At 31.5% G+C, this 23,717-nt stretch overlaps 1 protein-coding gene across 1 annotated transcript in view; it reads right to left on the reverse strand.

Annotated features, from left to right (window-relative positions):
* Positions 1-21,833, reverse strand: part of LOC106465750 (diacylglycerol kinase epsilon-like) — a 63,268-nt gene extending 41,435 nt beyond the window's left edge. Inside the window, exons 1-3 of the mRNA XM_022393677.1 lie at positions 21,802-21,833; positions 12,159-12,245; positions 10,777-11,080 (exon numbers count right to left, since the gene is read on the reverse strand). Coding sequence (XP_022249385.1) covers positions 10,777-11,080; positions 12,159-12,245 — 391 coding nt within the window. The 5' untranslated portion in view covers positions 21,802-21,833. The remainder of the gene's footprint in view (positions 1-10,776; positions 11,081-12,158; positions 12,246-21,801) is intronic.
* Between the last annotated feature and the right edge of the window lie 1,884 nt (positions 21,834-23,717).

Raw genomic sequence — 23,717 nt, forward strand, 5'->3', positions numbered from 1 at the left:
CTGTGACCGAAGGAATTGCAAATCCTTCATACGAAGTTCGTTGCATACAAATTTGCAAACATTTTGTAGTAACTCAATCTTCATAGGTCACAAATGTATTTTTTTACTTCAGTATGAGTATAAAGTGATAAAAAACATCAAAAATCATGATGCCAAAAATTGCCAAATGAAAAAATGACTTATGAAACTTTGAGAAATAAATTAAAACATCAGGATGCAAGTTACAGAAAGAAGGAGATAGGCTTACTCACTAAGTTATGAGGCATCACCCTATGAGAAGCCAGGAACAAACCCGAAATACAGAAGCACATCAATCTGCTTGCCAATATGCAGTTAGAACATTGTCAGGAGCAATTTCATGACAGAGAAAGCTTGCCAAGATCTTGACTGAACAGGATCTCCTAGTATCAGATATATGCAGTGCCAATGGTAATTTTGAATGTGAAGTTTCCCATAAGTAAACATTTACTAGCATTTATTTTAATTCTAGAAGTTATATACCAGCTGTGTTTATAGAAAACCTTGTGGAGATTTTAGTTCATCATGCATATAAAATCTCAAGCACTTAGGAATTTTTTCATAAATAACTTTGCAGCATCAGAAATATTATTTACACAAATGACTTATCTATCTATTTGACTGATTGAGTAATTTGTGATTATTTGAAGAAACAAAACTAATAAATCATGGACACATGAAGTTCCTAAGCATCTTCTTCATATAACCTTGCCAAATATGAAAAAATATAGTACACTTTGTATGTTAAGAAACAATAATGTGCCCTATTTCATAATATATAATTGTATTTACAACTATGATGCATTTTTAAACCAAAATGTTGTCTACAGTACTTCTTCACATACAGAGGTTGTATTTCTTTATTGTAAACAACAGATGTAATTTATCAATTTCCTTTACTATGCTGCTTACAAGTTTACATCAGTGAAAGAAAAAAAAAATTTTAAGAATGCCAATTAAATCAAGTGTATCTTGGCATGGCCAAGGAAAGTTTGATGTAGCCATCTATTTCAATTTTAAGTTCTTAACAAGGGAAAACGATGAACAAATCTCCATTTAAAATAGAGCTTATTCATAAATTGAGGCCAAAACTGAATCAGGTTAGTTCACTTTGTAAATTGTTGCTTATCTTTTAAGTTCAAAGAAAATATTTATGTAATTATTTCTATTACTGACAGACTAGAACAGCAGTCCCCAAGAATTTTCTACACTGGGTCAGTTCAACTAATGATTATAAAGATCTAGGCTTGTTGGGGAATACATCATTCCTAATATACAAGGTAATGGCCACAAATCTGGCTTTTGATGGCCAGATGTAGCCCATGGACCACCTTCTGGGGATTAGTACACTAGAGGGAAGGCACTTTTTCAACAGTACCTATCACTAGCTCTTGAGCTACTTTATGGCTAACCATTTAGTGAGATTTAGCCATCACTCTTATAGTACACGTATGGCCCTTAAGTGTGGAGTGCATTTTTGTGACAATGGACCAAGAAACTCTGATTTTCAGTTTCAGACTCACAGTCTGGCATGCTAAACCACTGAGACATCCCCAGCTCGCTAAAATTTATGTCCTAGATTTTCAAAACATGAACCTATTATAATTACCAACACACAACTACATTTTAAGCATTATAAAAATCAGTTAGACCTCGATATTTTATTGAACAATGTAAAATTAAAAATATAACACTTAGATATGTTAACTTTAAAGTGTATTCCCCAACATAATCATTCAAGCAAGTGTTTGGAATTTAAAAGCATACAGTTATTGAAAAACAAATAGAATATTATTCATTTTTAAAGGAGCAAACTAGTAAAATAGATTATATCCATTTACTTAAACCAGCTAAGAAAATCTAAGAAAGATTTTTTTGTTATAATTCTGATGAGATAATCTTTAACCTGTGTAATTATATTTTAATGGACAAAGAAAAATGTATTAGCCTCAATAATGGCTTAAAATGTGTTATTCCACCAAAATAATTTAAGAATTCTTAATATTTATTGCAGGAGTTACCTAAATAAATAACTTGGCTTGGCAGCAATTAAGCCAGGCTTAAAATTTTTCTGCTTGCTGTAATCTGACCAACTGTCTGAAATTGAGCTGACTGAGAGATTTTGTTTTGACATTATGGCCTGAGAAATTTTTATTTTCAACCATTTCTGCTGATAAACAAACCCATCTAACAAAATTTGCCATATTATGGTTTGAATATTTTTTCTCGGAAATTCATGCAGTCCACAACGACATGGGAGGACATCACCTGATTACCAACTGACAGCTCAATTTTGATTTGTCAGTGCATTGAGGTTTGACAACAGGGCTTATTTCATCTCCAGGACCCTTCATGCTAAACTAATAGAAGGGAAGAATTTACTATTGACAAGCATGCATCAGCAACATGGTGAACACAAGTATGTTCAGTGTATCAGTCTCTGAAAAATGTTCTTGTGGATTGACGATTAGGATCAAAAACAAATTTATTCCAATTGGAATCTTATCCACATGGATAGAAGAACTTGTAGATTTACTTGGCAAATGAGATGAAACGAAGAACAAATCATAAAACAGTCAATTCAAATTTGTCTATTGAGTTCAATATCGAACAAGTAAGTATGTGTTTCAAAAGTGAAATTTCTGTAATTCTCTTCATAGAATAAATGTTGATAGTAATTGTATTCAGGTTTAATGCATTACGTTTTACGTGATAATGGAACTAGTGATATTTCCAAAACTTTCTTTGCCAACCAATTTGAAAAAAAAAAATTACCTACCCACATTTTAAATTAGTTTAGGGTTACAGAAAACAAAAATATTTTTAAGCCTGGCCTGAGTCTTTCAACATAATGCAGAACTCAAGTATACAGTAATGTTTGAATGTCACTTAACAACCACGATTTTTAAAGTAAACCCATAAATATAAATAAGAATGAATCTCAAACCTTACAGAATTTAAGTCAAAATTAAAATATGATAATAACAAAGCCAGATAAAGGTAATATATAGTTAGTAGAGAAAAAGAATAAACAAACAAAGTAAAATAAATTTTAAATAATGTAATTAAAATCTGTAAAATTGGACACAGTTACAAATAAACCTACAATATAATTATCTAGGTACCTATTAAATCAAAAAAGAAAACTCATTGGCAGATGAATATTATAAAATAAGGCCATCAGGTTCTTAAGTTAGTACCATATATAGTTCTTAATGCTCATAAAGAGAGATGTGTTGTTAGACTGACTGTGTGTAATACTTGCACATGTATAGCTGGTTTTCTAATTATGTATTGTAACCACTAAACAGCAATGAATATATGCATATACACACACACATATAACTTAAAAACAAGTGACTTGTTGGTCAATCTAGGCCACCCCATCTGCTGTACTAAACTTTAAAATAAAAAAAAGACAAGCTCAAAGCCAGCCCTTAGCTTTCCAATATTATCAAGTTTTCCCTTAAACTCCCTTAAATTAACTGCATCTACCACATCTGAAGGAAATTCATTCCAAAGTTCAACCAACTTGTTAAAAGAATAAAGCTGTCTTAACTGAAGATGACTCCTACCCTATAAAAATTTATATTTTTGTTCCTTTTAACCTATACTCATATGATAACCTTTTCATCCAAGGTATCATTCTAGTAGCCCTCCTCTGGACCCTTTCCAACAATTCAATATCCTTTCTAAGGTAAGGAACACAGTACTCCAAATGTGGTCTAACCAGCAACATATACAATGAAGTTATAACTTCTTTAGAATTATGTTCAATACTGCTGTAATAACAATGTAAAGTACTATTTGTCCTTCCACTAGCAACAGCGTTCATCTGTCTCCTGTTTGAAAGTTGTGCATGCAGGCAAAGCTCAACATTCACTTTTGAAATGACAGAAGAACAGGCAAGAATAACACTGATACCAAATTTTATTTCACAAGCAGGATATTCTACACTAAATTGTTACAAATTAATCATATTATCATTCACATTTAAAAATGTGACGTAACTTTAGGAATAAAAATGTTATTGTTGAGCAGCTCTTAGTATAAATGAAATGCTCAACAATTACTTTTCACAGTGGTTAATATAAGTAGCTCAAAGTTTTGGCTCTGAGAGAAACCAAGAGTGCAACATAATTAACCTTTTTTAAAGTCCATTGAATAATTTAAATTGATAGATTAACATAAGCTTTTCCTGCCACTGGGGATGGATACTTTTGCTAGTGGTATTATAATCTCATTAGTCCTGTATTCAATATTTATGTAGATACAATCTAAAATCCTATTTGCCCTGCAATTAGCAATAGCACACTGCTTGGATAGCTAAGACTGTTCAAACAAATACCAAGATCATTTTCTTCCATAACATTTTTAAGGTTATTCCTATCAAAAGGAATGCATCCCACGTGCATTACCTTGAATTTATTACAATTGAAAGCCATCTGTTATTTATTTGCCCAACTCACCAATGAATCCAAATCATTTGTACACCAGCAACAGCAATCTCACAGCCAGCTACACCCAAGAGTTTAATATCATCAGCAAATCTAAATAATTTATTGTCCATTTATTCATTTATGTGAATGATGTAAATCAAAGAGAGCAAAGGTCCTATCATTGAGCCCTGAGGTACTCCACTTGAGACATTAATCTAGGTTGACTGAACTCACCACCTACACTTGTCTCATGCCATAATCATCATAATACTGTAGTCCTTCACCAATAGGAGGGCAACAGAACCTTCATGCACAGTAACCCCCTTGAGCACTAGCATATGATCATAAGCTCATTCTTATTAAGACAAACAGAATACACCAGGAAGGGTGGGAGGTGGTGTAGAGAGGTAAGTATCTATCTGAAATACATTTTCAGGTAAAGAAAATGTTAATATCAGAAATGCTACTTACCTCTATGCACCATTAAGAGCTATAATCCCACACTGAAGATGGTACAGGGGCTGCTGCGAATCAATTATAAAGATGATCTCCTTTCTGAAATATAAACAAGAAAGGGGGAACGCCATGGGATTAGTTCCATGAGATCAGGAAATGCTTAGTGCAGCAGCACCTGGTGGAAGATTACCTTTATTTCAAGCAGGGCATAATTTTTGCCCTATGTTCTTTCTTTTGTTTTATTACTGTAATAGCAGAGGAATGGATATCAGGAAAATCCAGTGCTAATGGTGGGTGGAGTGTTAGGTCATTCGTCTTGGCTAAACACATACATGGGATAGATATTATAATGAGAAATGGATGGAAGAAGAGCCCTCACCTGTGTCCCAAGGTAAATCCAAGTCCCATCTGGCAGAAATAACCACTGGGAATTGTTTTGAAAATATTGTAATGTGTGTATTTTGAAATTTAGAATTTTATACATTTTTTAAGAAAAAAAAATACTAATTTATTGAGTATACAAAGCAAACAGTTACCACTACATATGATTTTTTACATAAAGAAATAGAAAACAACAAAACATACTTAATGCAAAAATGTCTTTCCAATAGTTATTAAAAACAATATTATTACTGATTACTTAACTCTGTTGGCCCCGGCACCATTTATAAATTCCTTTCTGTGTATGGTACTGCATTACATTCAAAATTTAATTAAACCACTTTACACTCAATATATGTCAAGGAAATTAACATTATAATGTATGTTACAATTTGTATTTTTATGATATTTAAGTTTTAATTACTTCATTTCAAAGGAAACCTTTCAAAAAAATTCTTAAACTGCAGTTTTCTTGTCATGTGATCCACATGCTTTGAAAAATCTAGACTTTAGCAATGGTTCACTCTAAGCAACATAAACTGGCAATGTACATGAGTATGTAGACACCAGGTATGTAATATCCAAAGTCCTACAACTGTATTCACTGGGAAGTAAATTTTCAAGCCTTTCACAGTTGCCACACCCACCTTCTATACGTTGCCTTGAGATCTACAATGTACATGTAGTTAGTTGACACAAGTGTATATAGTCGTTAGAAAGAGCTCAGTTTACACTATAGTCTATCAATGGTTAATTTGAAATTGGCATGCAGTTTTCTTCAGTGTACATGTAAATTACATATTTTTGTCTGCTTTATTGATTATAGCACTTAGTGGTTTCTTACCTGTATATGCTATAATTAGAGAGACAGTTAAGTTGTATTTAGGTCTTACTTTAATACTTTAGTTAATTATGTATTACGTGTATTTTAAAAATCATATTTGAATGGTTTAATGAATTTTATAAGCTTAACTTGTTGCCTGGATTGTGAAAGGCAAAATGGCTTTCTTTTAAGTGCCATATTGTTTCAGCAATGCATCTCTTCAGGAAACATGCTGAAATACCTTCATAAAGCTCAGCTGATGTATGGTCATAAATGATAACAGATGAAGAATTTGAAAGGAAATAAAAAATAAACTATAAGTGAAAAGATAATGACATGAAATTATGCATATAAGAAAAATATGACTATTCTAGTGGATTTCCAGGAAGAGTTGAAAGGTATGTACATATTTTCATTTGTTAATTTTAAACATTTCATTGCACTGTATGTTGATGATAGTGAATAGAGTTAGTGATATAGTAGAGAAAATGGAAAATATAAATATTTACCTTAAAAAACTTTTATTTTTTTATTTACGAGATTCTAGGGATTATACAAATGAAATGTGAAAACTGTAAAGATAAAAAATAGTACTTTTATACTTCATATAAAACTCACCTTGCAGGTGAACTAGAGTGTGAGTGCAAATAATTACATTAAATAAAAATTTTTTTATTAGAAAATATTTCTGAAACTACATACTTTTATGAGCTTTACTGTCAAATTGTAAACAGTTTCTTCCATTAGTTTGTTTTAGAATGAAACATAATGAGGGCAACATTTCCTACTAAAAAAGTTAGTAGCCAGTAGTCATAGGGGTGGTATAGCCATTCCTATACAACCAAATTGGAATATTACTAAAGAGAAAATTGCTTTACTGTTGCTATATAAAGGTAAACAAGCACGTTGAATCAACTGTTTAGGTGAGCTTTGTCATCAAATCTACCCATAAGCTGAATTAACTCTTTCTGACTGGAGAGGTGTCACTAATATCCTATGTTTTATATTTTTTCACAGAGGAAATACTTAATAAAACTACATGAAACATAGAACAAACTTAATAAATGGTATCTAGTTTTGGTTTATGAAATGTATGTTATTTTAGTTTTCCAAAAAATATGATGGGAAGTTTCTAAAATTATGTTATTAAAAACAGTCTTGGGCTCTTTACCTTAAGAAAGACATTGAATTGTTGGAAAGGGATCAGAGAAGGATTACTAGAATGGTGCCTGGGATGGAGAGGTTGTCATACAAGGAGAGGCTGAGTTAGGGAGGATCTGATTGAGGTGTTTAAGATTGTAAATTTTAGCAAGGTAGGAGTCATCTTCAGCTAAGACAGTTTCATTTTTCTAACAGGGTGGTTGGCCTTTGGAATGGGTTACCTTCGGATGTTGGCAGTAAATTTGAGTGAGTTTAAGAAAAAGCTTGATAAGTATATGAATGATATGGGCTGGCTTTAAGATTTTTATTTTAATTTAGTTTAGAGGATGGAACAGCCGAGATGGACCAATAGGTCCCATGTTGTCCCAAAACATTATGTTATGTTCTTATGTTAATGCTGATCAGAAAGTTCTATTTTATATATCATATTAACATATTTCTTTTGATATCTTATTTTACCAATTGCAGTAGTCACCATCATAAGAAATACTGCAAACACTGACACAGATGTATTGGTGATCTTGAACTTGGGATTTCAAAATGGTGCAAGAGCAGGATAGGTAATACTTTTGCTAACAGTATTTGTGGGCAAAATCTGTTTATATCTAATAAATATACTTGTAAGTTCTTTTATTTATTATGTTGTTTAAATACAATAAACTTGACAATATTAAAAAAAAATTACAAATTAACTCATCACATAATTTTAGCCGTTGCCTACTGTACTCTATAAACTTTACTAGGCTTATCTGATGTCTTATCATACAAGAACATTTTAGTATTTTTTATACAAATAATTTGACAAGAAAGCAATTTCAGAAATGAAATGAATATCTAAGGAAACTATTAAAAATTATCCAGGTATATGATTTATTCTTAAATGTTCTAAAATTCCCATTAGATCCCTTTGATCTTCTCTGCAGGAGCTAGGTTTTATTACTTTCCCTTGGAATAATAAATTGCTTCTCACACCCCGTTATTCACTCTATATTGATGTAAATAGTTTATAATCTGCTCTATGCAATAGTATGCAAACTTTTACCAGAAAAAGTTGGGAACATGAGGCTGTACTAACAAAATCACAGAAAGAGAATGAGAATTGTATGAAAAATAAAACATTAATAATTATATTCACAAGTGATGATAATTTCTTTTGCAAATATAACTATTCTAAAAACACCAATATATGTGTTGTTTACAGGTGAGGCTCTTTGGAATTGTCAAAATATAAGCTTGAACATTTTTTATATTTTTCTTTGTGAATTACATTAAATTAATGTTACAAAGTGAAAAAATCTCAAATCTAAAATATTTTTGAGTCAAAAATACTTGAAATAAAGATGTCAAATATTATGTAGATATCATAAATGTTTTGAGGTTATACTAGATTCACACTAGGTGACTCCTAACTTGCATACAAGAACACTTAAATTTGAAATATAATTTTTTAACATTAAGAACCATGTGCCAAATGAAAGTAATGAGCATATAAGTGAAGAACAAGTTACGTTTAAAGGAACTATGTGTAAATGAAAGTCAATTTTGATCAAGGGACTTCAACCAAGGTTAAATATGCAAGTAGTGCAGTTTGTTTGTCATTGTTTTATTGTTTATTATAATAGTTAAATTAGGTACTTTAATTCTGAAGTTGTTTATTACTTCATATTGTTTTCATCTTATTTCTGTTGTTAATATTTCATTTGATGACTTCAATGTTTGGAAGTAAATCATACTCTTTGGTTACATTTATAAAAGGAAGTAAATAAAATCATGTAACCTTAAATAATCATTTACCAGTTTACAGAAAAATCTGTTGCTTAACGAACTACAAAACAGAAAAACAAAAGAGCATTGAAAGTGAGTATGCATATATGAAATTTAACACATATATATATGTGAAAGCTCCTCACAACAAAGATTAAAAACTTTGTTTCTAAAGTGTATCTATCAATCATAGATAAGAATAGTCAAAGTGAAAATTTCTGGAAAGCTACTGAGGCTGATGTGGGCAGGGGTCCAGTGGTGATGGCCTCTGAAAACTTCAGGGGTTTTAACACTTAAAATTGCATTATTTGGCACACCTGACACCTTCTACACAGGTTTTAATGAAACTAACCCTTTTATTCAGAAATAAGTGTCCCTATTAATTTCAGAGGATTTTACAACTGACTTTTTCTAACCATTTCCATTCCAAAGGGTTTTTTAAGCCACCATCAATTTTGTCCTTCATATATGCTTCATTATCTCTAATTTCAGTCTTCAAATTTAGAGAGATACATTAATAATTAGAGACCAAATTAAGATGCAGAAATATGCATATAGGAGAGAAACAATGAGAAGTCAAGAAATAAAATATGTAGAAGATGTACTGAAAAAAAAGATGAGGCAATGGTACATATACAAAAATGTGAAGTGATGTAAAAATAAGAAAGACTGAAAGCAGAAAGGAAAATGAAAGATGAGGAAAGGAAAATAAGAAAATATGCAGGTATATTGAAGAATTTGTAAAAGTTTTTTTTGTTTGTTGTTAAACATAAAGCTACATAATGGGCTATTCATGCTGTGCTGATCATGGGTATCAAAACCTGGTTTTGAGCAATATAAGCTCTCAGACCTACTATTAAGCCACTGGGAGGAATTAGTAAAAGGACTAAAATAGTAATAAATAAGTAAAATAAAAAATTAATATTAACAAATGTAAATAATGGTATTAAATTACATGAAAAATGTATGTACAAAATATACTCTTTTTTTTTTTTAATATGATGAATACATTACAGAAAATTATCTATGCCTACAAAAAATAAATTCATGTTCATGTAGAAGCCACAAATTTCAAATAAAATGCTATAACCAAGACAGTAAGAATGTCTAACCATAGTTAGGCTGTATTGTTTAGTGCTAAAGATAACTAGTGATGGTTTTAAACATTTAGATTTCTCTCAGTTTATTGAACTTAGATCTTATCAGTATTTGAACTCCACAGCAGTCATGCCTGTGTATTTTTTGCAAACCAATATCTTGTTGGTAGAAGGTTGTTGAATGATAAATTATATGGGAAGACACAGTAAACCACATTAATTGTGAGCTAGGTGGGACTTTCAAGACTGGTAGTATGCAAAAAAATTATGCATATAGAGGGCAGCAATGAATGAGAAAAGCTATTGTATGAAAAGTGGTAAGATATCGTATTGGAAGTAAAGCTGTAATCAGTACAGAAGTGAATGGCATAATGTTTCTGTAGTCAACAGTGGTATCAGGAGTCTGATAAGGTAGTTTTTTTGCATATTTTACCCAGTTTTCTTTCTTTAATCAATTTAGAAACAATGCAAAACCCATTGAAGATGTATGTAAAAATTCTAAAGTTTTCATTTGTTTGGTAACACTTTGCAATTTTAGCAACTGACCATTACGCAAGTTTAAATGTAAAGTTTAGGGGATAAAAAATCATCATGTCTTATTTTACCTTATGAATTACCTGAATTCATTATACCTTACCTTTAACCCAGTGATGTTTTATGGATGAATTACCAGCTCTGGAAAGGAATTTGCAAGAGATTCCTTTGTCAGCTTTTCTAAAACAGCCATGGTCAGCACAAACTCCACATGAATCACAGTACCAACCATCCACAATCAGTCCTTCACAAACATTGCAGTATGCAGTGTGGGATAAAATATCCACTTGGCACCACCTGTGCCCTTTACGAATGTCTCGAGCAGGAACTTCGTAATGGCGTTGTCGACGAGAAATTCTCCACACTACCAAAGCTAGTACCATAAAAGCCCCAGCAAACAAGCTAACCTACATAGTAATTTAAATGATATGATTATAGATAAACAATGATAAATTAAAAGTTTAATTTGTTTTTAGAAAATATAATAACTAAACCATTGAATACAGAGTTTCTACAATACAGGTTACAGAATACATGCCACAAGACACCTCCAACCAAAGTTAAAAAAATGGTTTTATGGTACAGTCTAAACTGCAACATTAAAAATTATTAGTAAATGCAGGTTAATTAGTTTAATAAAACATACTCGATTAAATTGTTGACAGTTGAATGCTGATATATAAGTCTTTTTTGAAAAACTAATTTAACATTGGTGACAAAGTACATCTGTATCTATTTCTTAATGAAATAGACTTGCTTTCAGGAGTGAAGTTATCTTAGTTGAAAGTAAGGTTTTATATGGAATTTTGGTTTCCTTAATACATGAGGATATCAACATGTTGAAAAGAATGTAAAGATTGGATACCAGAATGATGTAATTTACATCATTTAAATTGTGAGAAGAGAGTTATGGTTTCGAAAATTGTTTTCTCTTAAGTGCAGTAGACGTATAACAGACTTGTTTCTGGTGCTCAAAATTGTTAGTGTTTGAGCAAACAGGCTTTTTATATTAGGTTGTCTGCTTTAGTGGTGTAATAAAATGGTAGAAAATATGAACTTCAAAATTTGGGGTAAAGGGTTGATGCTTTGGAAACATAGTACAGACAAGTCTTGGAACAATTTTATTTTCGTTAAGAGCTTGTACAATGGTTTAGTTAAATATGTAGTTTATATTGTTAATCTGAATGCTTTTAAAACTGTTTATAGGAATGAATTGAACATGAAAAGCTACATTCAAGTTGGAGTAGGGATGACCTTAATGGTTTAAATAGCCTTCTCTCTCCTTGCCTTTACTTATGTTTCTTAATCAAATTTGCTATCAAATTTCACAATAAAAGTGACTACAGTTCCATCTCAATACTTCACATACTTGAAATGTGCAAGTGTAGTTTTGAAATAAACAGATACAGATAGTTACATTTAGGACCTCCTCAATAAAATAAAAAGATTTCACAAATACCATGTTAGCAAGGACAAGTTTCAAACCTGGTATGTTGTAGCCATTTCTTCATTTGTCAACAACCACATTTTCACAGAGAAGCTTTCTTCTGTAAGCCGACCTTTGCTATACATCTACAAAGAAACATAAAAATAAATTACATAATCACTGGTAAAAGTGGATTATTTTATTAATCAAAGGTAAATAGATATCTAAATACATGCTCTAGCTATGACTAAACATCTGGTTAGTTAAAAAGAAAACATTATTATCTAACTGCTTACAAAATACAAAAGAATAAACAATTTGTACAGAAATGATGAAACTACATTTTTTAAATTGAGTAAGTATTTAAGAGGTTTAATATGTACAGTATTACATGCACGATTCAAAATGTCAGGTTCAGTTCTGTATCTTGTTTTAAAATGCATGCTAAAGCCAATCACTTTCATATGCAGGCAGATGCATAATTTTAGCTATGCCTGCATGTACTGATCATAGCAACATCTAAACAGCTTTATACATGAAACACATTAGTCATGCCTATTGGAATGGACTTAGACACATCTTGTACATTTTGCATACAGGTGCTACTTAAAGTACTGTGGATTTCCTATTGAATATTTGTAGCATATTACAGAAGCTTGAGAGGTTAGTAAAGCAATTGTTAGTGTTATAAATATCTTCTTCAGTTGAAAATACACAAAACTGATTATGTATTAGAAGCATAATTAACAAACTCTTAAGGCAGCAATGTTCAGTTAATTATGATAAATTTGTTTGAACATTCAATAAAGATCAATTGTGCATAAAATTGTTTAATATAAAAGACAATTAACCTACTGACATGAATGTATAATGTACTTTCTGAAATTATTTGTTACTACCTTTTCATAAAATTTTGAATGCTACTACAGCGTGCAGTCTACAAAGATATTTACACTATAGAATGTGGTCTACACAGATACTGTCAGCATCACCATTTTAATGATTCATTAAAACATAATTTCTTGCAAATTAATTTATACCTATCCATGTTTTTGTTCAGCAGATAATAATCATTTAATAAGTTGTGTTCCAAAAGAGTACTTTAAATTTAGGTTATAATTTTGCTGGTTTGCATTGTTGGAATTTATTTCATTGCGATTATATTTGCTTCAAAAATGTTATGTAATGGTATTTTGTACTTTATTAGGTTAAAATATTATTTATAATAAATAGCACCAATTGCAAATAAATGAAAGTTAAAACAGTGATGATGATAGTATCTACCACATGCTATAGTAGCACCGAATTTTGTGCTCATCCTACTTTTATTGCTAGAATTTGCTTTCATGAACTAAATACTTATAAGTAAAACACAAGTATCTAAAAGTTTACAACCTGATAAAAGGCAATAAAAATAAATGTCATATTTATACAGTTATTGTTTACCAATTTACCAACAGAATAAGCTGTGTTTAAAGAAGTTGAAATACAATGCATATGCATATTTAGCATTGAATCTTGGAAAGCTTTCTAAATAATATACAAAAAAAGGGATAACACAAAAATAGACAAGAATAAAATTAATTCAAAACTTTACCATCAAGGAAAAAGAAAAATGAAAGATAGGTACCATGGCACACTGATGTTGTATATGTTTTATGTTCATATACGCGTACAGTATCAAATGCGAATATTTAGTTTAATTCTACATTAAAGAAAGTAAGAATGACAATTTTTAACTGAAAAACTGGACTTTAAACAGTATATTTATATTGAGAACAGAATTAAATGCTGTTTTTCATTCTTTTAGTTTGCAATAGTTAATGAAAAAATTATATTAACTAACATCATAAAAAGGTAGACAATGCTCTTAGCTTAGAAAAGTTTATTTTTGGTAAGTTTACACAGTGACAGATCATAATTATATATTTTTCAGTCTATATTTTCATCATTATCAATTAGTTTTTGATTGTGAAAAAAAAAAGGTGAGAAAAAATCATGACCAGATATTTACTTACTATTGCTATTCTAATGATAAAAGGAATATATACTAAAATAGGCTAATAGAAAGCTTCATGTAATGCCTAAATTTTAACACACTGTACCGTTCAGTGATAAAACATATAGGCCACATTTTGAAACATACAAATTTCTTCCAGCTTAGTTAATTTTCATATTGTAATTATTTGTTACATATCTTTCCTGAGTCAGTAAAACAGGTATTTTGAAACACAACTAATGAGGAACATATTTTGTATTCAAGATTAAAGTTTTTTTTCTGAATCTCTTACATTTGCCACAACACATTTACTTAATTTTATCCTTTTCAGTGTGGTAAAACAATTTTGCATACTAAGATATTTTTTCCCCCATCAACAAAATGTTTTAAACAGTAACATTTTCCAAGGTCTCTTTAACTTTGTAATGGCATAGTTTCCCATTGGAAAGATTGTGCTTCTTCCCCTACCACCAAAGGGCATTTTTCCAATTAAACTGTTCTTGTTATTTAAATATATAAAGAGTCTTATTTATGCATTGTATGTTTTGTAGCAGTGGAAAAACTTTTACAAATCCAGGTGGAACAGAACTAAGTTTATAGATGACATCAGCTGTGAAACATAATGTCAAAGATGGACACCAGACTGAAACCGTGTAGTTATTTCCCCAATGCTACTGATGCCACATTTCTATTATCAATACGGCAGTATGAGACACTTCTACATATTTTACAGCTTTTTCAAATATTTAAATCACAAAAAATTCATTCTTTGAATGCACAAGGTTATGGAAATTTTTTTCATTGGAGTTGGGCATCAAAATCTTTAATAACTATGACTAAACTTAAGTTGAATTTGAATATAATCACTTTCACACAAAAATACTGAGCCCCAGTTTTATGTACATGTAAATTTTTCGATCATATAAGTTCTTTTCTAATTGAAATAAATATACAGATGCTTATGGTTGCTAATCTTTGAACAAAATTTCACTTGCTGGCACATATTTGCAAGTTATTTCCATTAATACTATTAAGGGTTTGTTTGGGTTTAATTCACTGGTCTGATGAAAAATTGAGAGTAGCATAAAAAATTTTTGACTTATGAATCAAAAGGTGTAACTAATTTTATGAAATGCTTCAAATTTGTGGGTACTCAAAGTATTTAAAAATATTTTTTGGACATAGAGCAGTAACCTGAAAATTGAACTTAAAATCCGATAATGTCCATTTTTTATTTTACAATAAAGAAAAATATTTATTGCAAATATATTTTGAAATGGATTTACGTTATCCACACTGCTAATCTGTTGAGCTAACCAAGCAAAAGAAAATATCTTTTAAAATTGCTCCTTTTGTTAAAATAAGTTGGGCAGATAACAGAAGGTAGGAAACAGGGTTGTATTTTGGAGACATAACACTTAAAGAGAACAAGAGGCCTGCTGGACCACTGAGGCTGTACCATCAACTAAACTAAACTATAAAAAAACAACTCAAGTTCAGCTTTTAAAAATTTAAATACTTACCAAGCCTTTGTTTAAACTCCCATAAATTTATTTCATCCAATACACCTGAATGCAATCCATTCTAAAGTCTATATACCCTGCTGGAAAAGTAAAACTGTCTTAGCTGAAGATCACTCCTACCCTTCCAAAACTTATATTTTTGTTCCCTTGCCCAACCATTCAGATCATTAAGTACAAAAAAATATGATGCATTAACACTATCTATTCCCTTAGCAATCTTAAAAACCTCAATCAGATCCTTTCTAGCACTTCTTTTCTTCAAGAGAAAAATTCAGAAATCGTAGCTTTTCCTTGTTTTACAACCTTTTAATAACAGACATAATACTAATAGCTCTCCTTTCAAACCTTTCCAACAATTCAATGTCCTTCTTAATATAAGGAGACCAAGACTGAACACAATACTTCAAAGTTAACATTTTCTAAATTGAAAAGGATTTCCAATACATACTTTCCCCCCTCTCTCACATAATAGCTTTTCTTGATTAGCACTGCTCTCTATTGATGCAAATTTTCAATGCTCACCACTAGCCTTCCACCTCCTGCTTCTGCATACCCACATGCAAATGATTATGCAGCACCAGATCCACCAGATAGTAGGAAGAGTGACCGCAAACCTGGGGTGCATCTCCAGTCCAAAACCTGATGGTACTGGGTATTTTCAAGCCTATCTGCAGTAGGAGAATGGATACTGCCCAGAACACGTGTGAGGATTTACGTAGCTGGGCCATCTCCAACCAGTATTTGACACCCCGGGAACTGGATCCAGAAAATGGTAGGTAAGGGGAATATCTCAGCCTGAGGGGCAAACTGTCATAAATGTGTGAAATGGAAGATAATGAAATGCAAGAAAAAGTGAAATTACCTTCTCTAGCAAAAGAAGTCTTGAGCAAAAATGAATGGTCAGGGAAGAGGAGAACATAGGAACTGTGGAACAATACATGATAAGCATCAGTCAAAGATCTCAGGTCACTGCCAGCCACAAGCCAATAACATAAGGAATATGGATTTTAATGAAAGGTTCACACGGAGGATGAGTGAGAGCGTGAAGGCGAACATTGAGATTCCAGTCCAGGATAGACACAGGGCAGGGAGGACAGGAAAATGAATGAAATAACAAAGACAATGCCTGAGAGTTGAAGACAGAGGAAAACTCAGTAAATCTGAACATGCAAGATAATGCAGCTCAATAACCAGCAATCGAGGAAACTAACAGTCCCCCATCAAAGAGCCAGGTAAAAAATGCAGTCAACTGTGGTAGGGAAGGTTGTGAAGGACAATATCCAAGGCAGAGTGACCAACAGCAGAAAGCACACCATTTATGCTGATAAACTGCCAACGAGAAAGGACGTTCAGGGTGGGCAATCAATGATACAACACACCTGGAAAATTCAGATTGTCTGGCAAGGAACTGGACAAAAGCCACATGTGAAGCCAGAAGGTGGGAATGGACAGATAACTCGTGTCTGATTGAGGTTGACAAAGGAAGGGGAGGTGACACTGAAAGCCTGCACAGAAGTGGAAACTATATCTGAGCAGGCCAAACTGGAATCACTTGGAGCATACGACATGGAGTGGTCTGAATTGATGAAAAGAAGACGACGAATAGGAGGATATGCATACAGGTAATCTGGATTTTCAAGTAACATTTTACAAAGTGCCATACAAAAGGCTTGTTAAAAAATTTGTTTCTATAGGTGTGAGGTATAAGTTGATTCATTGGAAATAAGAATGGCTAGATGGAAAAAATCAGTGAGTTGTGATAAATGGAGTAACAAGTGTGATAACTCAGGGTCAGTGTTAGGACCTTTACTCTTTTTAAGTTTACATAAATGACACAGATGGAAGAATGTTGAATAAATTGCTTAAATCTGCTGACAATATTAAGGTTTTGGATGTTGCTGAGTGCGAGGAGCATACTGCTGCTTTACAAGAAAAAGGAGTTAGATTATTTAGTAGGTGGCTTTTAATTATAACAACTGCAAGATAATGAATGTGGGTTACTATAGGTTAAATGATAAGTATAATTTTGATGGGAATAATCTAAATCGTGTTATAGAAGAAAATATTTTTGTTGTTTTGGTTGATCAGTCTCTTAAGCCATCCAAGTTGTTGCTAGTGGTAGGGCAAATAGGAGTTTTGATTGTATATACAGAAGTATTGAATATACATCTAAGAAGGTCATAATTTCATTGAATAGGTTACTGATTAGGTCTCACTTGGAATATGGTGTTCATTTGTGGGCTCCTTATCTTAAAAAGGACACTGAATTGTTGGAAAACTTTGGAGGAGTGCTACTAGGATGATACCTGGGATGGAAAGGTTGTTATTAGAGGCCATGTTAAGATCTCTTGAAATTGCTTTCTGTTGAAAAAAGTTAGAGGGGTATGATTGAGGTTTTTAAGACTGTTAAGGGAACTGACTGTGTCTAAGCATAATTTTTTTTAATGTAATGGTGAGAATTGTAGGACAAGGGGGCACAAATACAATTTTTGGTGGGGTAGTAGCAATTTTCAGCCAAGACAGTTTTTTTTTTAACAGTGTTCATGGCCTTTGGAATGGGTTGCTTTCATACTTGATGGTTATAATGAATTTAAAGGAGTTTATGAAAAAGTTTGATAAAAAAGTTTTTGCTTTTAGATTTAGTTCAGTGGATGGGACAGCCTAGGTGGACCAACAGAGCCCTATGTCTTTAACTTTTTTGTTATAATAACCCAAATGCAATACTATATACTTAACATAATTAAATGGCATTTAAAAAATATATTTGTCCAACATATCAAGTAATCCAGTTATTCTGTAATACATCAAAATTCTCAATACAGCTACAAATACTCTGTAGTTTAATGTCATCAGCAGACTACTGAATTACTAATTACTATCAATATCATTAATGTAAATAAGCAAAAGCGAAATACCAACCAATGAAGCCTAAGGCATTCCACTAATAACAAGGGTTCAGGTTGAATGGACTCCATTAATAACTTTTGCTTTCTTTCATCTAATCACCTACAACCCAACTAACTAGTCTTTTCAAAATGTCTACCAATGTGATATTCTAAATACTTTGTATGGCACCTTATCAAATGCTTTTTGAATATATAAATACACCAAGTCCACATATTTCCCATCTTCTTGTCAAAAAATTAAGAATGATAACAGATTAGTAAGTCAAGATTTCCCTTTGATGAACTTATGTTGGCTTTATGATATATTTCATTACAAAAAGAAAGGCTAGCTGGCCTATAACTCCAAGGATAATAATTATCACCCCTTTTTAAAGTAGGAGCAACATTACCAACCCTCCAATACCTAGACATTTGCTCACTATTTATTTACCTACCAAAAATAAAAGCAACAGGCTTGTAAAAAACTGATGTTAGGCCTTCTTTGAAACCCTGAGAAAAACACTGTCTGATAATTGTTCTTTACCTATTTTTAATCTTTCAATCTTTTTTACTTACTACCAAGGGATTAATATCTATATGATTTAGGTCAATTATGTTTCCCTTAAGTGCTCGGGGTAAGAAATATTGCTAATATTCTCTTTTTAAAAACATATTGAGAAAAATCAAAAGGAAATACACAATAGCTGCAGCACTTGAAATTGTTTTAGGCAGGATTAGAGTAAATTAAGCTACAAGACATTTTTGTTTTTCCTTTTTTGTGAGCTATATTTTAGTGCACTAGCAATAACATGTGTGGGGCAAGCATACACATGATTCAATTTTATTACTCATCAGGATCTCTACCAGCCCACCCTCAAATTTAAATTCTTTTAGGTAAGATTAGAGTAAATTAACCTATGAGACCTTGGGTGTGGTTAAATATATCAATTGAAAGGGTTTGACCTCCTAAGTCAAAAACTGTAATTAGAACTCCAATCGGTCAAGAGATGATGGAGCTATGAGCTAAAACTTTGTACTCAAGAAAAAATACAGAGCCATTTTATGAGCCACTATGCTGCAGCTAAAAAGTTTAAAAGCTCAGCCATCTCACAGTCTTCAATAAAAAAAATTTACTTTGTTCTATTAGTCAGGTAATTACTCAACCATTATAACACAACACACTAACTATCAACATCAATGTTTTCAAGTTTTTTAATAATACCATGATTTACCATATCAAAGGTTGTTTTTCACCTAAAAAAAAAATCACACTTTTTTTCCCTTAAAGTATTTGATAGTTTTACTAATAATCATATTGTAACTAATTCCACATCCTGGTCTGATCTTTCATCTGTTCTAATGAAGATCATTTATTAAAACAGTTTATTAATTAAATTATTTATTTACTTCAACAGTATTTTACCTCTGCAATACTTCTTAGAGTCTGACAATTTATTTACTGTTTCTGGCTATCATGTGTGTGTGTGGGAGGCATAATTCTAATGTCTGATAACTTATTTACAAAGGCTGTTCTTACTACTTTTGACAGTTTTGTAACTACTCACTATTGTACTAACTTATAGTAAGTTGGTTAATTATATAAATTACTACTTTATAGTTTATAAAACAATTATTTTTTGTACTATTAGGTTTTTTATATATATATATATATATATATATAAACAGACACATATACCTTATGTTTCTTTTCTTCTTTATTTCAATTTTCGTTTCTATTCTAAGGAGTAAAAATGTTGGTATATGTACACTACCAGGAACGGGCCCCCTTTCTTTCTCTCTCTTTTTTTAACATTTTCAAGAATTTATTAAAAAGAAGATCCTAAATTAGGACAGCTCATAAACCAGACAAAATCATAGCAGCAGCTGTTTTTATCTCACAGTATAAGCATAAAAGCGTTAATAAAGTAACAACAAACATCTATTAAATCTATAAAGTAACAAATACATACTAATTATTATTTCAATCGTTCTTAATGTATCAAGCGTCTATTTTATCATTAAATGAAGATATAGCCTAGAGATGCTTTGTGGGTTTTATGGCATAACCAGGTTTCAGCAGGCCTGTACACTACTGAAAGAGCAACAAGTTTATTTTTTCATATTATTACAATCTTGGTTATTATGTTTTGTTTTGTATTTACATTAATTGAGATAATTTTGCACTGTTAGCTTTTAGTGTATATGAATTTAGGATAACTAGTGATTATCCACTGCCAAGTTCTACTTCTTGTTGGTATTTTTATACATTAATTTATATCTATATATAAGTACTAGTTCCTTTTAAGTTTTCTCTATAAATTTGCTTGAGTTCTATCTTGTTTAAATAGAACTTTCATTTAAATTATATTTTCTTATTCAATAGATTTTAACCAGGTTATTCAGCTTAATCGGTTGATGTTTACACTGTCTAGTACTAGGTATACATTATCATAATGATTATAATAGGTGTCAACACTGAGAGGTGCCAAATCGGGACTTTTTGTGGAAGGACTGCAAGAGCGAGTAGCATCCCCTGGGGAAGGGGGGGGAGAGCATGCTCCACCAGAAAATTTAGAAAAAAAAGATGCACCTTCATGCATTCTGGGAACTTCAGACACTCATTTACACTTATAAAATTGAAATGATGTTTTCTTTTTTTTTCATTTACAGTGGGTTTATACACTAAGAGAATCACATTCATCTGCTAATATTTTTTATACATTTTTATTGTAAGAATTGAAAAATAAAAAATACACATATCCCGATTAGTGTTCTTTGTTGTATTCGTATGTTGCATTTTTGGTATCTTTCAATACCTACTTGCTGGACTTGTATTTACTCGCTGAAGAATCTGAGTTAAACTTGCAGTTTAAAAGGACACATAATGTGTCGTGCCCTAAAAGTAAATGAGTAAATCAGTCCTGTTCTCTGTTACGATCTTCCTCCCCATTGAAAATGCCCTTTCACTCGTTGCATTGGAATGTGGTACAACAAGTTGACAGCATAACGCAACAAAGTAAACAATGTCACTAAAAATGAGCAAAAAATTAACTTTAACCAGGTTGGCACTCTGTGAAATTGAATTTTGCGACTCTTCTTTTTGTAAGGTTGATATCGGGAGATCCTGATCGCGAAACTCCCGCTGAAATCGAGAAAGTTGACAGGCATGGATTATGTACCACGTATTGTTTATAAATGAACACATCTTATTACAGTTAAGTTACATTAACGTTAGAGTTTAGAAATTTAAACAGAAAAAAGGTACCTGAAAATTAAATGAAAATCGATTTCTTACCTATAGTTTTCACGCATTTTCCCTGAGAGGGCGACAACGACATCTTACAGAACGTTTTTAAATACATCATTATTTTTCCATGATCATTTTATATACAAAAATTCATATAATCAAAATATGAATTATATACTTAAAAAGCAATTATTTATAGTACAATTTTCGTTGAAGTAATGCAAATTATATTCCACAAATAAATTCACATTATTTTATTTTGTTTTATAACCTACTAAAACAAATAGGTTTTATTGCCCTTGCTTTGTTCAGCCGTAGTCTAATGGTTAGCGTAGTGGTTTCCAAACTTTATTTCATTGACGACCCTCTACTCTGATTTTGGCGACACTCCTATTGCCATATGCAATCTATCTATCTATCTATCTATCTATCTATATATATATATATTGTAGAGTTTTTTTTATCTTCTTCATTATTCTTCGTTTGGTGAAACTCTCGCGACACCCTTAGCAACTTGACAATTTAAAAACCACTGGATTAATACAATCAGAACATCGCTCGGGCTTTTCCGTCATACCTATTAAAAACACTTATCTACTTTGTCAATTTGAGCTAGAACAAACAAAACTGACTCAGCTGTACGAAAGTTGTGTTTGCCCCTGTTAACTGAACAAGTATTAACGCTGAGTGTTTTTACAGAAGCTTTTCGGAAGATGTTCCAATTGGTGGTTGGCGCGCTCGGAATTTGGGGCCTTTAAGAGTAGCTCAAGAGGTGACAGTGGAAATATGTGGAAGCAGGTTTTCTTGCTAAATCCACACATAGATAGCTACATATTGTATCACATATGCTACTCAGAGGAAAACCAGCTACATTAGGGAACATTACATCAGATAATTGTAGGTTCTCCTTTAGAACAGTTTTCCTGAGCATATATGGCTGTTTACCTGTTATTGATTGGTTCACACTGTGAAAAAATAGTGCTAGAAGCCCAAACAGCTAGGATTCCACAATCAGTTTTTCTACTCCTACTTATTTTCAAAATGGTCAACTGATATGATAAAGTCTAACACAAAAAGTCTCATAACACATATATAGATATACTTATATATATGAATCATATTTTTAATCATTAGCAAATCATGTAAGTTGCTGCAAATAAGGAATATATCATGACAAAATGCAATAAGTATTTACCTTATAACAACATTTTAAAACGTCATTGGTTTATCCATAAAAATAACTGCCATTTGATGCATACATATATTTACGTTAGTTCTCCGAAATATTTTATAACTCTGTAAAGATGAAATTTTTACCGAAGAATTAATTTCAGACCTCAGCTTGTGAATCAAGACTTTTAAATGGAAGCTTTGTTTATCATTGGCCCCAGCAAGGATCTTAAATAAATTAGAATGAATGACAATGTCACATTCTCATAGGACATGTTCTAATATATTTGATTTATTGGGGGTTCTGAAGTTCACATGTTCTTTTATATGTGTTAATGGTTTTCTTTTTGTAAAGCTAATACAGCTTTGCTGATAGCAAAGACAATTCTTATCTTATTCCTCAATTTCCATTAATACTGCAAACCTATTTCCTCTTTTGTTGATGTTAATAGAACGTTGAATAATAAGGAAAGAATCTAAAGCAACTAAGAAAAAAAACTGAACAACAGTATAGACATCTCAATGGAGATTTTAATTAAAGTTATTAAAAAGACAAGAAAGAAGATATTACATAAAAAGTCAAAGAAATAGAATAACATGAAGAAAAAAAAACAAGCTCAAAGCAGATGTATGAAATTCCAAGATTGCTAACATTTAGGTTTAGCCTAATATTAAGTGTGATAAAAATATAGATGAGAACATACCGAAAGAGGATGAAAATGGAAAGAGTTATGTGAGGGTTTGTTTTTATTTAAATCACAAGACAAAGAAATAGAAAAGTTAATGAATGAAAT

This window comes from Limulus polyphemus, unplaced genomic scaffold (genome assembly GCF_000517525.1).
Source record: "Limulus polyphemus unplaced genomic scaffold, Limulus_polyphemus-2.1.2 Scaffold2039, whole genome shotgun sequence".
Classification (NCBI taxonomy): Eukaryota; Metazoa; Arthropoda; class Merostomata; order Xiphosura; family Limulidae; genus Limulus; species Limulus polyphemus.